Source organism: Cydia fagiglandana, chromosome 15, assembly GCF_963556715.1.
Source record: "Cydia fagiglandana chromosome 15, ilCydFagi1.1, whole genome shotgun sequence".
Classification (NCBI taxonomy): Eukaryota; Metazoa; Arthropoda; class Insecta; order Lepidoptera; family Tortricidae; genus Cydia; species Cydia fagiglandana.
In genome coordinates, this window is record NC_085946.1 from 10,357,475 (window position 1) to 10,376,537 (window position 19,063).

A 19,063-nucleotide genomic window follows, 5' to 3' on the forward strand; every position below is an offset into this window, starting at 1 on the left:
CAAGTTATTCGGTACTGTACAATCTTAATACATGTGCTGACAGTTATTATTATTATTCAAAGCACACTGTGTCCCACTGCTGGGCAAAGGCCTCCCCCCTCTTCCTCCACTCGTATCTATTTAATGCAATATCTGGCCAGCCTCTCAAGAAGGAGTCCATGTTATCCCGCCATCGCCGACGAGGCCTGCCGGCTCCCCGGTTAGACTCGTGGGGCTCCCACTCTGTGGTTAACTTGGCCCACAAGTCGTCCGGCATCTGCTGACAGACTGGTGAAATTATTTTTTTCTGTCAAGAGGAATTAGTAATGTTTCAATTTTTTTTACTCGAATAAGTTTGTTATTTGAGTGACTAAACTATCTATGACCTACCTTAATTTGGTGATAAGTATTTTATGTGTGGGTAATTATGATTAATTGATTATACATAATGATATGATTATGATTCACATTTTTCTCATTTTATCCACTGACCACGAGACGTGAATAAACGGTTCAAATCGTCGTTTAAATTGTTTCATTAATAACTGCAGTAACCGAAGACAATATGCAGTTAATACAAAAAAATTATCGATAAAAAATCCACAATAGTGAATTTGGAGAAAGAAGAGATCGTTTGATCTCGTTCCTAACCTAATTACTTATCTTGTTTCTTTTTTAGTTGTTTCTATGTTGTTGTTGTTTTTTTTTTAAGTACAAAATGCGACAAGAAGACATATAAAGATCGTGTCAAAAATGTTTGGTCAAAATACTCCCCGCCCAAGACACACTTAAACATGTTAAAATTATCAACATCCGCTTAGCTCGGCGCGCTCCGAGATGAATGTACAGCGCCGATTGAAAATCAGACCACATCCGCCTATTAGCATTAAAAACGATTTCTTACAATAGATAGACTAGTGCACTTCCGTTCCAGCGCTACGACTACAATTCACTACGGCGAACACTCACAGAATAGTTCAATGATTCATGCAAAGTAGGCGGACGAGGTGACCAAATTTAAGTGCAAATCAAAATTCGGAGAAAGGTAGTGTCAAGAGAAAGCCCGAGATTGTACTTGACAGTGGGATATTAAGCAAATCTAGTTTGCATTTATGAAGCGCGCAGTAAGTAGGGCCTCGTGATAAGGTAGGATTCCCCCTCCGAGGTGTCAGAGGGGTTGTGGGAGGCGAGGAAGGGCTTGTGGGCACTCGGGCCGAGGAACGCAGAGACGTGTCGCTACGTCACCAGTGCGAAGCCGTTGAGAACCGGCCGCGGTGCGGCCGACAACCTGTGGTAGCTATGCAAGGAATGCGACTGCCTAGCCGCCGGTCGGACGCTTGTGGGCGGTGCATGATCACGTTCGCACAACACTAACGCAATTATTAGTACATTTTTGCTAAACTTCTTCTACTGATATTTCTTACGCAATCGGGTAGTAGTTGCCGTCAGTAACAAACTTGTTCTAAATGACGAGTGATAACAAAGTCGTGAGATCCGATCCGTCATGCTGCAATTCACATAGAAATGAACCGAGTGTTATTATCAGTATGTAAATAATGATGTAAAATCACGTTACCTACTTAGTAACCGGTGCGACTGCGAAATAGCAATGACCTAATAAAAAGACATTTCCAAAGTCGAAACGATTTGTAAACATGACATATCTGTATATTAACATTGGCTGCACGGAAGGTTTTAATTTTTTCACAATTGAATCGATTATTCGAGGGTCTCTAGGTGAACTTTATGGCAGTAGCATTAAGCACAAGGTCGTATTGGGGCCGTGACATGAAGTTGAAATGTAAGTACTATAAGATATATACTGGGTACTTGGTAGCCGCCCGTTCGGAGTAACTGCGCAATTCTGTGACCGAGACTTCGAAGAATCCATTAAGGCGATCTCCTTGAAGCGAAGCAGCTAGCAATGAGGTTGAAACCCTCCATAGTAAAATGATTTTTACAAACGACCTAATTTATTAACCTATGTTAGGAACACAGAGCTGCAAAAGTGCATGCATACCAACTTTATGAGTGGAATTGTATACTTATGAACTTTTACAACTCGATGTAAATTATGTTTTGTTTAGCAGTAAATCGCTTACTTTCACAAAAATCACTTCCAAGTTTAACAGACATCACTTAACCAACGAACTGTCGGCAGGCAATGGGTTTCTCACGCATAACACTACACATATGATTGATTTATCACTACACATAACACTGACCGATTATAAAATAAACTGAGACCACACACGTGTAATGTTTGATCAAAACAAAGCACTTCGTTCAACAAGACCGATCACATTTTGGTAGGAGTATCGCGGTGGTTTCTAAACGGTGCAGCGGCATCGGCGTCCTTGCGCGTCCGTCAGTTGTTTTTGTTGCACAACAATGTTTATACACGTGGAACTCGATGCGCACTAAAGCCGCGTTGATAAGGACGCTGTGCCGGCGCGCGGCGCGACCAGGCCACAACTAACGCGCGACTCCACCGCTGGCCAGTAATAACCGAGCATGCCCACGTGATTCAGATGACAAACACATCACTAAACTCTGGACTGGACTGACCGATCGAGCCGGTGATTTTATCGGTGCGATACGTACTACGACGGCTATGGATCTCTTTTACTATCACTGTAACGCGCTTGATACATATAACATTTTATTAAAAAAATATCCGTTAATTGCATCGCTAATATTATGAATGAGATATGATTGTTTTGTAACAGACTCATTTTATCATAATATAAATGATACGAGTATGTGAAGCGCTCACTCAGATGTGTATTCATGAAAATCATACTACATATCAGTTGTTAATGTTTCAAAAGTAGACCTTCAATAAGCAAGCGCTCTTACTAAAAATTCTATGAAACGTTTGCGAGAAAAGCGAGGGGCTAGCACTTCGAACAGTCATATGCATAAAACTACACGAATTCCTTTTTTCCCCGACTGCTGCCAGCCACGCAATTTCTCCGATTGTATGCAAATCCTCGATGCAAACAAAGAATGAAAAAGCACCGACGCAGACGTTCCATTCCACCTGTCCCAGTGTGCTCTCCCGTCCCGTCTGAGCTCGGGGCGAACTAGAGCCGAACCGTAAACAGTCCCACCAGGATATTAGTCCTGAATAGATCTCATCTCTTTACATAATCGACCGCCACCGTCTTGTCGAGCACGCTTTTATTAGGTGTCTTCACTTGTGAATAATTCAGTGAGTTTTCTATTAAGCACTTAGCCAGGAGAATAATGCATCCACTACATTTTCATAGTCACACTGCAGCCACATGAGCGTCGCCTTGGATCGATCGGCGGCGCCCGAAGGCTTTAGGAAAATGTGTCGCACGCATTGGAATTTAGAACAGAACTAATGTATAAAGCGGATTGCATAATATAACATGGCGCCACGTGTAAGCTTATCGTTATCTACCTATTATGTATTGGAGGTTGCATATGTACTGCACTTGCAGAATATATTGTAAACCTATTACGTCTAATGTAATGTAAATTTTTGAATATGTTTGAATAGAAAATATATTGATTCTACCCAAAAACTAGCCTTGACTATCTGTTCCACTTATTCTACTGGAGACCAGGACCCTGGTTCTTCTAATATTATGGCGTGTATTTATGTATATACTTACGTTAGAATTATAGTAATTTAGTAGTAAGACGTCCTGGTTGCTATGGGAAAGTAAATTAAATACATACGCAGTCGTGTACCAATAAAATTGGATATTCGCGCAAGGAGCATTTCCGAATCTCTTTTCTTTTATTTGAAATGAGCAACACTAATGAGCTGTATAAGAGGGCATTAGATAGGAGAGAGCATTAGCTTATTTTAGCGAAAATTTATTTGGAGATAGAAGGACAAACAATACCTTACCTATCATCTAGGAAACTTGTTCATTTAGAAAGTTTGTAAAAAAAAACCTTGAAACAATTTACTAATACCTAACAGGTAACGGTAACCGACTATGTGTAAAATGGCTGTTTACCATTTTCAGATTAAGATAAAAAAATCCCAGCACACTTTTAGTTCCAAAAAGAGAATATCTAATCAAGAAAATCCACGTACCTATACACCGTGTTTTTATTGAATTCCGTTAACTTCGGGGTATGATTAAGTACGTTTAAGGGAACTAAATGGCATAGTTAATTTTCAAAAAAAGATTGTTTTTTGCTTTTTTTGAATAAAAATAATTTGTTTAAAAAGTAATTAAAGGTAGCATATAGCGTTGTTGTAACACGGGCATTACATTTAACTCAACCAAACAATTGAAATCTGTGACATATCAATGTCATTTCGAACATCGATCGACCGAAATTGTACTTAAGTTTAGTAGCAAATGCATGAACTCATTCTAAACACTAATCAATATTTAAACCGGCCCTAAGGCAAGTGTACACGCTTGTAGAGACCTTATAGGAAAAAATAAATTATTGATTATCTCCGAAATGGAGTTAATTAGAATATCGGTGTCTTTGAGAAAGTTACTTAATTTAAGCTCAGGAATGCACCCCTGAAATTAACGGAAATACAAAAAAAATATCTAAACTATTTAACCTTATCGAACGATATTCTATGTGATGTGAATATGAAGTCGATTCAAAAGAATAAACTGAGTATTAGTAAATAAATAATTTGGAAATTATGGTTTAATATAATCCGAGTTATACCGACAACAAATGTATAGGCCGTAGAAATCTAGGTCCTATGACGCTTAATAAATAGCTATGTAAGTTGAGAACAATGTAGGTAGGGTGGAAGCTTGTGAAACAGCCCTCAATTTGTATAATTACACGCTAAGGTAATTAGTCAAGATTTGGGGTCGTAAATGAAAAATAACATAATTTTTATTTGGCGATTTTATCACAGTAATAACCACTGGTCTACTGGCGTTCCACCTTAATCTTTATGACTTTAATATCCTATAATTAATAATAGCGGCGATAGTTGCTCATTTAACTAACAGTTATCAAAAGTAATCTGTGTAATATGTTTGAATAAATAAAATAAAAAAATCATAAAGTTATAATGTAGCAATGTTTAGGTTTTTTAAAACAGCGGAAATATGCTGGCTTAATATTACCTGATTTTGATTATAAATTTCTTTGTTATGGATTTGAATTGTCAGCTTTCAAAAATGTCATTTTTGTAACAGAAATCTGGCTCCTAGTAAGTATATAATGTACACATATAAAAAAGGGATTCGAAATGATAATATTCGTTTAATCATTTTAATAGAATTTTGTTATAGCAAATATTTAACTATAAAAAAAACACCTAGTTCAAAACGGATAAGTTTTTAAAAACATTTAAACTCGTATTATTTATTTGGTGAGTAGACAAGTTCATGCACCTCCGTAGCGCGAAGGTCGCGGTAACGTAAAAATAGCAGTCGCACAATGGCTTTATCAGAATTGCCAAACATTGGAATAACTTGAACTTAACAACAACGGATTTAAATAAAAAAGATGGCAGGCGGGATCTAATCATATTTGTATCCAATCCAGAAATATATAGGGATATTAAATGTGTCGCTTAACTTCAAATTCGGGTAAATCCATTGATTCCTCTCAGCAAATATCTACCCTATTACGTTTTCTTAATACCAAAATCGCATAATCTGACAGATGGATTTACCCGAGTTTGAAGTTAAGCGACTCAAATTTAAGTAACAGTCATGCAGAAATAAATCCTAGATAAATATAATAAAGACGAGTTTAAATTTAGCATCAAATATGTAAATACTAACAGACAAAGCATTTTTAACACACCTTTGTTACCATAGCAATAAGGATATGTTCCGATATATTTGACCACTTCGGCCGTCACTATCTATTTGATGCTGACTATACATGTTTAGAGACAAAATATAGTACTTATGAGGCTTTAGTTAGCGTCGGGTCGGAATCGGGTTGGCTTGAGGCCCGCGAGGCCGTTTAGCAGGCCGCAGGTTTAACGGCCTGTCTGGCCGTTCACCCGAGGCCCCACGGGGGCGCGCTGGCCGAATTGTGCGCGAAAACGCCGCGCCCGCGCCGCTACGAGCTAGCGCCATTCATTGTTGGCCGCGCAAAACAAAACAAATGGTTCAGCCGATGCGCTCATGTGCAGTCATGTTATGTGATGTGTGATCTAATCAGCTGTATCACTGAACGAGTGCTCATAATTACGTCTTACTGTATTGATTAAAAAATACACAGGTACATGATTTAGCGTGAATCCTCGCACTTAGACAAGCACATGTATTAGATATCGTGTTAAGTAAGCATTATTATTAAGTGTGGGTAATTATAAAGTTACAATAATAATAAATAACCTATTTCTACTCAATTTAAAGTATATAAGTGTGTGTGTATATAAGTGTATAAGTGTGTGTGAGGTACCCACCTCCAAACCTTTCCATACATGGTGTTCATGTTTGGGTAAACATAAACACCTATGGATTTATTCAGAAAACTATTGTTTTCTGCATTAAACCCGGCCACGTTTATCACAGATTACACCAGACAGAAAAGGGACAGCCAACCAACTAAAAGCGATGTGTACCAGAAAAAAAACAGTTGAAAGGTATTTAGACTAAGGTGCAGAGGGGCAATTTAGACTGCGGGGTAATTTTTAAACTGAACGAAATATCTTCAATGTTTTATATTATTAACTATTGTTCGTTTTTTTAGCATTAGAAATAAGGTAAACAATCTTGACGTGTCTTTTAATTGAAAAACACGTTTTAAAAATAAGTTACGGCAAATATGTAACAATTATGAATCTAATACGATCATTTATATTCTTCTGCTTTCATAAGTAATAGTTACTGATTTTTAAAAAGCGTTTTTTCTAATTTAAAGACATGTTAAGATCGCATACCTTCTTTCAAGTTCTGTCTAATGCTAAAAAAAAAACCAACTATAGAGTGGCATATATGTCCAGATAGCGAAAAAGATGTGTTTGTGTGACTCTAGTTAATAATGTAAAACATGGAAGACATTTCGATTATTTTAAATTAACCCGAAGTCTAAATTGCCCCCTGCACCTTACAGATTCTATAGAACAGAAAACTCTATGCTTTATGACGAATATTAACAAAATCACATGTCTATACACAAAGTAGTTAATCAGGAAAACCTAAAAGCATTTGAGAAAAACGGAGTCACAAAGAAAAGCCTAGAGACGCTGAGACTGAAGCATGTTAATCATGTAGGGATTTTAATTTATGCTACTTTCCAAATCGAAAACTCGAGTAGTGTTGGATTTGAGTTCCATCGATATTTCATGTCGTCAATAAATCCTGACAAACTCTCAACATTCCTGACGATACCAGGCGTGGCTCACTCCGCGATTTCGTCGCTTTGCTACAGGTAGCTAAAAGTACATCCGTTCGACCCCAATTTTGGGGTTTGCCATAAGCCGCGCGTGGCGCTGTCGCCACCTAGCGGCCATATCTGTGCTGATCGTGACAGACGCGTTTTGTTAGAGAGTGAGTCTTCTGTACCTAGTACTATTATTTATTCTGTGACGATACGTCTATTATGCAGCTTTCCATACAAAGAGAGCATGTGATTGCGCAGGCGACGTCGACCGTTGTGCCGAGATGCGCAAAAACACCGCGGTCAACGACGCTGGGGCCCATCGGGGATAAATTAACACTGGAGCTTCGACGAACACTTCGCGAATCCTGACCGAATGCTATTTGACTAGGTATTATAAGTCGTGCCGCCTGATATGGCCGGGTTTTCCTAAACGCATTAGCGACGTGTTATCTCACGCGGGACGTCATTTTGAAGGAAAGTATGTAAACGATTGGTCTTTTGAAAACGTGTGCCATAAAATACATTGTCAAGAATACCTATTTTTGAAACCCTAAAGAATTAGGAATTATTTTTCGTAAAGCTTGTATAAATTCCAGAATAAGTATATTATAAAAACAAACTATGTAGGTACTATGTTTAAGATATCAAACTATACTTGTACATCCATAAAAAAAACATTCTGAGAAATGACTTTCGGAGGGCAAAATTTTCTATCTTCTCATTAAGAAAATTTCATTTTTGTTTAGCGTCTTCAGGGTTACATATATCTCAAAAGGAAAAAACCGACCAAGTTCGAGTTGGCCTCACGCCCCAAGAATCCTTACCGTTGCCCATTTTTTACGTTTTAATATTTTCCTTTCAGTCCAACTCGTACTTCGCAAGTTATTATTATTTTTTACGTAACATATTTCTGTGTATTATGAATATTATGATATCGAGTTTTGGGTTTAAATATTATGATTTAAATAAAAATGTGTTTCTTGTATGCGTCTTGAATTACGTCTTAATTATTTAATTCTATTGACGCTACACTAAAAACAGATAATAATAAAACACCGACCAAGTGCGAGTCAAACTTAAGATTCCTTAGGCCTATACCAAAGTTTGCAATTGCACCTCAATCCAGTTGATATCATTTCCCCAGTACCGTCATCGTCATAGTTTATGAACTTCCTAGTAGTCTTACCCTCGTTATAGAGAACCCTCGATGCGCGAGTTGGTCTCGAACTAGACTGTTTGGTGCTGCAACTTTAAACATAGTGTTCCATGAAAGTAAACGATCATATTCAACTTTTTTTGACTAAGTACGAGTATGTTGATAGTGATGCGCAAAAAAGAAAACGAAATTTGGCTCCTCAGGTCATTGTACAGAATAATAAGTCAAGCTCCGCACATAACACAGCTATGATGTTTACCGTTACTATTGGTACTTTCCACAGTCATTCAATTATTAAAATGTAACAGTAATGTTGGACTCGCAAAAACCTTGGCGGGGTCGACGGTCGACGGCGCCGGCACGAGGGGCACGTTAGGGAAAACTCGTCACACCTTTGCAACGATGCTTCACAGTAGCAGGCGTGGCTCACTCCGCGATTTCGTCGCTTTGCTAGAGGTAGCTAAAAGTACATCCGTTCCGCCCCAATTTTGGGGAAAGCCATTAGCCGCGCGTGGCGCTGTCGCCACATAGCGGCCATATCTGTGCTGATCGTAACAGACGCGTTTTGTTAGAGAGTGAGTCTTCTGTACCTAGTACTATTATTTATTCTGTGACAGTAGCTAGGTTTAATATCCACGTTAATTAATTAGCTAATTACGAAATCGCTGTTATCATAATAAAAGGTGGTAAAATTAGAATCAACAACAAATTATACCTACTTAATTCACTTGTACACTTTGGTGAAAATGGCTGTTTGAATAGATCAAGACTACCACCTCCTGGAGGCCGAGCTAATATAAGGACCCATGAAGCCTCTACTAAGATCTGCGGTTAGCAGCCATTTTTCTTAGTCCATCCTTATAAAAACGGACGCTAAAACTCAATTTTTGCTGACAACTTTCAATCTGTTCGCTTAATTTACTACACGCCGCTTATGATCTCTCTGATTGTGGGGTCTGCTTTTTTGGTTCTGTCTCTCCACTTCGCGCGATCGGTCTTGTCGTTTACTGAAACGTGGCAGACCCTCATGACTTATATTTATGAATAAAAATGCTTTTTTTTTTCAGAAAAAAGATAAGTTCCAGCTCGTAACTCGTAAGTGCATAATTATTTTAATTAACAGATCTCTTTTAGGTAAAAACTAAATTGTTTTTAACGTTTAAACTTATTAGTGGCTACAATGACAGTAGTCCATAAAATTTCACCAGCACGCGAAACTTAATCGGCTTACATGTCGGACAAAACAATGTCGTCCGAGGTGACAAAGCACGCGTATAATATGTAAGCAAGAACAAAATAATCCAATTAAAATGCAAATAGTTGTCGCGGCGCATTGGAATCGTGACCAATGTTAAGGCAAGTCCAGACTGATGCAGGTAGATTACTTAGAGAGAAATCTACAGTCCCAAACAATAATAGCATTGATATCTGAGGTCGTGAAACATCTATAAAGCAACTTTTACATTCAACTGATTAATCGAAAACTTTGAAATTTGAAGATCATAGTCTATGTTCATCGCTATCACGCCTACAATAATCAAGTGATGGAAAAAATCTAGTAGATAGACGATTCGAAACTTTACACATCTTCTTGTCTGTCAAACGAAGGGCGTACATGCTGTAGCTGCTTCTAAAATATCTAAGAACAAAATGTATACAAAAAATCTGGCAAATCTGAAAGTGGAGTGCATTACTAAAGTCCTACAATATTAGGATTTTCAATTTAAAGATACGGGATTAATTGTGAAATATTTGTAAAAGTCTGTACCTATAAAAAAGGGATAATGTGTGGTCCTGTAGTGAGTTTAATTGTCACTAAACTATATCACAGAAATTTCCACAAGCGACAATACTCTGAAGCCTTTAACGGGAAGTCTGTGGAGAAATCGTCGCTACCATTCAGGGCCGATACATTCGCATTCTCAACAGAACAAGGTCACAAGCGACGTTTGCGTCAGTACGTAATTGGCTGTTATGCACCTGAGCGCGGTATTCGCATCGGGGCTCGAATGCCCACACACCGTCCACGTGGTCGAATCATTGTTTCAAGTTTCACTGGAATAAAATTAATGCATCGCCGTATTGAAAGTCTACTGTTGGCAATTGAGAAATTTTACATTTTGTTAAGCATGTGTGTGTTAATTTTCCTTCATGACACAGCACCAGGGAGTGTAGTCAGCAACAACTTGATGTCGAATAGGACAGTAAAACAGACAAAACGAGTTTCTCAATATCACCTTACTTTTTTTAACACTGGTAATTACGAGTGAGTAACTACATTCGATTTCTACTCTTCGATAAACGTAACTGTAATTTGACGAGCAGAATAGGTGCACACATTTTTCATACAAAAGTTTTTACAACTTTATGGCGTAGGATTTATTTTTTCTGTTATTATTTCACATGGTTAATAATTTTGTTTTTAAGTTACTTAGTAGGAATCATACTTTATTCCGTGTTTTGTTTTGCAAAATTTACATCCTAGAGTCTATACTAATATTTAAGTAGTACAAAACAAACTGAAAACGTATACATTTTCGTATTCATGAAAATTATTGGCCAAATTTAACAGTAATGATTTGAAAAGCTTCTTAAAATACTCAAAAAACTGCAGAAACTACGAATGAAAATGTACCTACGCATATCCACATCTTAGTAAATGAATATAAAATATACATATTAAATTTTAAATGCAATTTACACACATTTTTTTTAAATGTACCGAATTTCTTATTTTTCTAGCTTTAAAAAATTCGTTGTCCAATATATTATGATTTATGACGAATACGACTATCTTCTGAAGCCTCAAAAGCCACACATGATCTACTCTATTAATAGGTACTCAAGGTTCAAAATTTAGCAAGATAAGATTCCCTAATACCTGGCATTGTAATTACATTTTCAGCTGAATTAAGTAAGCCACGGCTTAGACACACTTAGTTGAAACCCGGTGAAATACGCGGAAAGCCACCAAGTTTCTAATTATTCTCGGCAATTTTAATCGCGCCGAAAATTTTGGCCGTACCTACGATAAATCGTTGTTCCGCATTCCGATGTGAAACTCATTCACTGGTCGCGGTGACGTTTAGTGTCTGGTGTCTAGCTAGACTCCGCGTCGGAGAAAGGTGACCATTCACCGCACGGTCCAGACACGCGGTACCGTTAACGATAACATCGGCGAGCCCGCACATACGTTTCAGTTACGTTAATTTTTTAGCCACGAGTGAAATGAAGTACAAATTGCGCACAGCCAGACATGGAATCCGTGAGCTGCCAATTAGGAATCAGTGTTACAATTGAAAGTTGAAATCGCGGTGTTTTACAAATCATTTTGAACATGATTTATAGAAGAGAACGCTTTGTTTTCATTGTTTTTATCGCCGTTTAATTAGCGGCCGCAATATTGCTTGCAGATTACCGGTCTACTTATAAAGCTATCGCACAAAGCGGATACAGAAGATATTCGAAGTACTTTCCAAAGATCACGTTATCATCTACATAACGCTGCACAGCGTTTGGCTTTAATGACAGCGCACCGTGAGCCCAGCATCCGCATAGCAACAGCTTTCAGAGAGTGAATGAAAGTTGATCGCAAGCAAAAATGCGAGGCGGCCGCCATCGCCATGCCGACGGTTCCGGTCAGAACGCCCGCAAAATATTTGGCACTCCCGACCCCAAGCATCGTCATACAATTTTCATTGCCTCTTTAGATCCACAGTTTTTTCATAAATAGGGAGGCGGTACATTTTAACGCTTCCTGACTTAGTTAATAATTATGTCCATAGTAAAAATTCTTTCCTTCCGCTAATTTATTCAAGTAAATTTTGTTTCCTCAACCATTTCACGGAATTAGCATGTTTTATTTCGCATTCATGAATTTCAAACAGGTTGTTAGCAATATTGTCAGAGATCTGTTATCCTTATCCTTGTAAGTAAGAAAGATTTCCCATTTAGGCCAGCGGCTCGGGGGAAAATCCCTGATGATTATTTGCTTAAAATAACTCGCATCTGAACAGGAATCGTTTCGTTATTTTATTATCGTTCCGTAAATAGGTATAGACCGTAATTGCAATACCCTGAAGTACTAAGTAAACCACAGATTACTCAATGATCAATAACTGTTCATAGTTCATAGCCGTGACAGCTCACCTCCGCTAAATACCTATTTGCTAATTACGTGAAGGTAAATATAAACCGAGACAGGCCAGCATTTCCCAGAAACTGGGTTTTAAGAGCACAATCTTTTGTGTTTATTTAGATCCGGCGAATGCAACGATTTCTAAGTGGAGTGCCAAAAGCGTGGGAGTCGAGCGACGCAGAGCTAGGTAACACCCGGAGGAAAATAATTAAAAAGCAAAGGAAGAATGATGGGCCCCTATCTTACGTCAGTTTAATTACTGCAACATTTCAAGGATGAATAGGATTATTCATTCATCTTTTTTCCCTTCGACACTGCACGACTAAATAATTAAGTAGGTACCCAAAAAAGCAGATTTATACAAGTTAAATGCCAGCTTTGTACGTACACATTAATTTAAAAAAAGTTGTTAATAAAAATCAATAAATCGATCTTGCCCGTCTTTGCGACCCGTATTGTAGAACAGTGATTGAAATGAAGTGATTTGACCAATCAATAAGCTACATTGTATCCCAATAGATTATAGCCATGCTGTTGCGGAGAGAGACATAAAAGTCGTGTTATCTAATAAAGTATGGAACACTGCGAGGGCTACAGAGAATTAGGTTAAAGGTAGGGGTCGGCAGCGCTCGCGTTAAATTTTTGGGGTCGGGTCGGGAGTATATGGACCGATCATAATTCGCCCCAAAATAAACTACAAATTATGTCATAAAGCAATCTTGAACCAGTGCTTATACTGCATGTTTGGCAATTTAAATATAACATTGTATCAACTCTTTACTTGTTGTAGGTCTGGGAAAAATAAAGGTAGGAGGTACCTGCGTTATTACACTTATTACATACAATACAGTGTTTGCCTAAGGAGGTCAATAAGGGGGTAAAATTTAGTTTTGTGAATAAATAATGCCAACCTATAAGTGGGGTGTTTTTCAGTACATTTTCATCAAAAAACGATCGACGTTAATTGCCGTCTGTGGCGTTCAAAAGGTTAAGCTAGTAGTATCACTACTAGCACCATCTAAACAGAAAATCCGTGTTTAATTCTGGAGCTATTTTTTATTTTATATTAGGTATATACTAAAAAAATATAGAAAAAGACCATATTTATTTTATGTCCTGAAATACTCTCTTTAGAAAAGGTGTGACAAAAGTCGATGTAGGGAGTTATAAATAATTGGAAAATTGGTTTGAATTTAATTGAAATGGACATGAACTTCAAATAACTTGGAACGACAGTCAGATAAATATATATAACTTTAGGTGTTTGGCATGGCATTATTTTACTTCCAACAAGATCTAAAGATAACTGTAGTCAGTAAACAAGATTTATCAAGCGTATTAAGGGTTCGTCCCATCTAAACAATTACAGAAGCAGGTCAAAGGGATGTAGGCGTTACATGACGGGTCGCAGGGGGTGTGCATCGTACAGTATGCATGTCTCTATTGGAGGTGGTAGAACGGAAAATCGTATTATGCCCAATGAATCAAGGGGTAGATATAACTCGGGGCATGTTGTCCTTTGATTGTTGCTAAGGGGTGGAAATGGGAGCCGTGGAAGTGTATTGTAACTTAAACTGTAGGTATTAGGGGCTAATTTGGCAGAGCAGATTGAAGAAGACATGCATTATGTGTTTATTCAGAAACTTCAGAAAATAGGTGACCTCAAAATGAAATAAATGAAAAAGGAAGGCTTAAGTAAGGCCTACTGTCCACGGAAGCGTAGCTGCATAGACGCGTATTCGTCATTGTACGCTTGGTGTACGCTTGCTTGCAGCCTACATACAAAACTGCACAACTCTGTCCACGGAGCAGCAACGTCGCGTCAGCGACGCTGCATGCAAGCTTCATGCCGCCGGGCGTACTGCGTGTTATACGCCGGGCTGCATCGCACGGATAGCACGTTGAGTATTTGTGAGAAAAAATGGCAGGAACGGCTGCAAAGTTTGTGCAAATAGTGGAAATGTCCTTTTACTCATTCTATAAAATGAATGAAATACGTTGTCATTTGCTGATAGTTCTCTAGCAGCTACGAACAGTCTACAATGTATGTTTCTTTCTATATATGGATGTATCCAATATAAACGGCGTCGTCGCCGACTTCGAAGATAATAATAGGCCAAAATAACTTCTTCATCACTGGACGACATCATCACGAATGAAAGAAAATGCAGGCTACGATACGCTTACGCTACGCTTCGTGGACAACGTCAGTACGCCGGGCTGCATGAATGCTGCACGGCGATGCGTGCAGCGTCTATGCAGCTACGCCTCGTGGACAGTAGGCCTAAGTAAGTAATTATTTGCAAAAATAATATTAATTTGGAACTTTATCTTTGTAATTCTAATTTATGTAAAATAAAATATGTTTCAGCATAAGTTACAGACAAAATTAGGCCAAAGAAAAAAGGGCAATCTTACTTTGACATATCAAAACAGGCATAATAGTTTGTGAGATCAGTGACTGCTTAAAGATAAGTCTGCTTGCTTACTGTTGCTTGTTGCCTTTATTTATGCGTTATGTTGCATTTATGTGTTGTGTGTCTTATCTCATTTTCTCCTTTTCCAAGCACATGTTATTTGCGTTGCCTAAATACCAAAAATAACTTCATTCACAATCTAGATTCAGCAGTATATCAGATTATTGTAATTTGTGCAAACGGGAAAGAGTTTAACAAAAGAAGACAGTGTCCACCTAACAAAACTGTTTTTAGAAGTAGCTACACAATTTAGTGGCATACTTAAGAAAAGCCTGATTGCCATTGCCAGATATGTCAGATCTCAGAAAATAATACACTGTGCGGAAAGGGTAGAGTCGTGGAATATAAGGAAATGAAGGAAACCAATACATCTCTTTCTTGACACTCTTTTTCACAGACTCTTTAAGGGTTATAAATACATATTCCATAAGCACCACAAAAATTTTCAGTTTACGTGGACAGAAAGTATTTTATTTATTTAATTATATGTTGATGTAGAATAACATTTTGCAAGTGGTTAAAATAACAATGCTGTCGCCCTTTGATTATATTTTTTTCTTTCAATTTTTTTTCCACAAGCAAAACTTAGAACAGTCAGTTCATGTGTATGTCCCTTAATCATATATATATCGTGTATGTGGCACCTGTCTAATTTCTTGGAGCGGAGCGGTTTTTGGATAAAAGCAGCAGAAGTATCTAGTGTGGTGCATTCAAAATAACCAGCGCACTCTTGTTTTCTTAATGATACAGTTGTAATAATTTTATTTATACATCTCGCTACCCAAGCAACCTCTGCATCTTGGATGTACCAACCTCCTTATTCATAAACACACTACAAGCCTCACTTAGCTAATAATCGTTTATCTTTATCTGTCATTTTGACTTATGTATTTGTAAGAAAAGGAGTTAAATTATGATTTAACTAAATCAGGCCCGAACTAAATCAGGCCCATAAAGTTTTATGAATAAGGGGCAAGTCTTTTCTGTGGAAATATTAACCAACTTAGCTGAAATATATGACAAATTTAAAAACAAGAATAATTATCCCTTTGAATGCCATGACTATTTTAAGAAACAGTCTTATAATAAAACTGGAATGTATCAAGGTTAAAATTAAATGGTTACTGTTAAATGTCTTTTACAGTCAAAGGATTAATGAGTTCATAAAATGTGAATCGCTGAATAAATAAATAAAAACTGGACGAGTGCGAGTCAGACTCGCCCACCGAGGGTTCCGTACTTTTTAGTATTTGTTGTTATAGCGGCAACAGAAATACATCATCATACATCATCTGTGAAAATTTCAACTGTCTAGCTATCACGGTTCGAGAGATATAGCCTGGTGACAGACGGACGGACGGACAGCGGAGTCTTAGTAATAGGGTCCCGTTTTACCCTTTGGGTACGGAACCTTAAAAATAAAAAAGTTTCATAGATCTCTGCTGCGTGACGTTGATCGGTCTATTAACTATAGTTGATGCAAATTAGACCAACTTAATGTGAAGTTCGGATCAACAAATTGGAATGACATGACTCATGCTATATTTTATGCTATTTAGCATTTACATCATGTTTTGCAACAAGTGACACAAATAACTCAATATTCACTTAATAATATACAATAATAGTCAGGTAATCACTGTAATGCTAGCAAGCAATTGGTCCGACTATGTCAATGAAACATACATGAATATGTCAATCTGGTTTTGTAATAGGCACATAAACATATTTGATTGTCTTAGTTGATCATAAATTAAATGATTAAGTTTTTTAATTGACCAGGTTCTTATTAATTGGAATATTGTTTTCCAGTTAAAATATATTTCTGGATATCATTTAATTTTAATAATATAACTTATGTATCATTTTACTTCATAATCAATTTTAAGGACTTCATCAATGAGATTGAGGATATTGTTTGTCTTTCAATAAATTACCATATGAATTTTATGTGTAAATATGTGTGTAGCAATAAAAGAGGACTTATCAAGTGTGTTTCATGCATTGGCCAAGTAAACTGTGATGGAAATACTTACATTTCTTGGCGTTCTCGTCCATCAGCATGTTGAAATGGTGGTGGCGGTTCCACGCAGCCATTTTGCCTTCGTGCGGAGCCCCGAGAAGCACTAGGGCCGCCCCGGCGGGCCCAACTCCGGCTAGGGGCTCCAGTGTCCTTACACTACAACTTTGTCACACACTCATAACCCGAACGACATAACTATCACAGCTCACAGCTTAAAGCACTGCGGTCGTCATCGGCGACGTCGCGCGCCGCACATGCCTCACTTCCGCACTAGATGCACTCGCGTAAACAGATCCACAAGACAACTACAGCGGTGATTCACCTCCGGCGCTGCGCGGCCACTGCGGCCGCCCGCGCTCCGTCCCGACTACCACCCAAACACGCGTCACGTGGGCTCGCGCCGAGCGCCCGCTGTCGCTGCACCGACCACGGCTTTATCCTCGCGCTGCACCAATAATGCACAGCGAGAAATCACCGTCTAATAATCCGATACCACAATGAATGAATGCTAGCACGCGACGCGAGCGAGCAAGACGGAATACGCGATTTCCCTGCAACGGTCCGATCCTTCGTCTGCAACCGTGACGGGCTCGGGCTCACAAACAAAATAATAACAAATGTGCATGAGATACTCGATATATTATGTGCACGTGGGTTGCGCCATAGAATCGACCAAATTCTTAACTAAACTATTACTTTTCATCGATTTTTCCATAAATCGTAATAGAATCTTGCTTTATAGAAATCGCAGCGAGCTTGCAGACGATTCTAAATTTCGGTGAAACACAAATTACACCCTCGCACTCACAAGTATCAGAAATTACTAATCAAGTTATAATTTCACTACTACAATCAAAGCACTATCTTCTGAACAATTTGTATACAAAACACATGCCGTAATACATTCAGAAAATAACAGTTTGAAACAATAAACGCGTTGTTCAAGCGCGACAAATAGGACAAAACATGGCAGACTCGACCGAAAAGCACACGAACTTTGTCTGTGGTCGTTTTGTTTTTAAATGCTAGAGCTCTCTGTTGCGTTTCTATTCACGCTTCTACATCTTTATAAGAGAATCGCTCAAAACATTGAAACGCAAAATAATGAAAAACATTAACACTGCACATTGCATCCTCTTAAAATGTGAATAAAAAGTAATTAATACACCTATCAATCTATCATAATATTAATATATAGAAAAAAAATTGCGTGTAACGCGTTGTACAAAGCGTGACCATAGACAAATTATAAAAAAAATATTTTCCAGAAATGTGGCCAGCGCATAGTTATTCTACTAAAGTAGTAGTTTATAGTAGGGATGTCACGAATGTCGCATTGTTCACATTCGCAAATGAAAATGCGAATCCGTAAATGTCCTGGATGCGAATGACCGAATGAATGCAAATGCGTTATTTTCATTCCAAATTAGAAAAGAAACTGTTACTGTACATTATACATAAACCCATGTTATCTACCTAAGAACGGGACGCGAATTTACAAAAGCTATACTATTTCAGTCACGACTCAGATTCTAATAGGTGATTTTTTGTTTACGCATAATAATATTACATAACAATCCCGTTTCGATAAAAAGTAGTCAGTGAAATGGATTAGCTTTATGCATACATATTTTCAAATATTATTCACGAGTTTCACGACAAAACCTAGTCGAGTTTAGTATAGTCGCATCAATAAAAGTCTGAAGCGAATTTGATAGCCCACGCAGCGTAAGTGTATTTATACGTCATAATTTCATAGAAGTTTGACCTTTAAAATTACACTTGCACTGCGTGGGCTATCAAAATCGCTGCAGACTTTTTACGGCCTGACTTCTAAGGTCAGTCACGCTCACGTTTGAATACGATATCTTAATAATACTCATTTACGCGGTCTGGCTGAACAGCGGCGAAACGCCGCAAGCGTTCTGGGGACGATGCCCCAGGCAACTTTAGGTTTTTAATGTTTGCTTGTGATT

At 38.0% G+C, this 19,063-nt stretch overlaps 1 protein-coding gene across 1 annotated transcript in view; it reads right to left on the minus strand.

Annotated features, from left to right (window-relative positions):
- Positions 1-18,075, minus strand: part of LOC134671587 (serine/threonine-protein kinase minibrain) — a 154,514-nt gene extending 136,439 nt beyond the window's left edge. The window contains exon 1 of the mRNA XM_063529447.1: positions 17,101-18,075. Within this exon, the coding sequence (XP_063385517.1) occupies positions 17,101-17,161 (61 nt within the window). The 5' untranslated portion in view covers positions 17,162-18,075. The remainder of the gene's footprint in view (positions 1-17,100) is intronic.
- Positions 18,076-19,063: the final 988 nt, after the last annotated feature.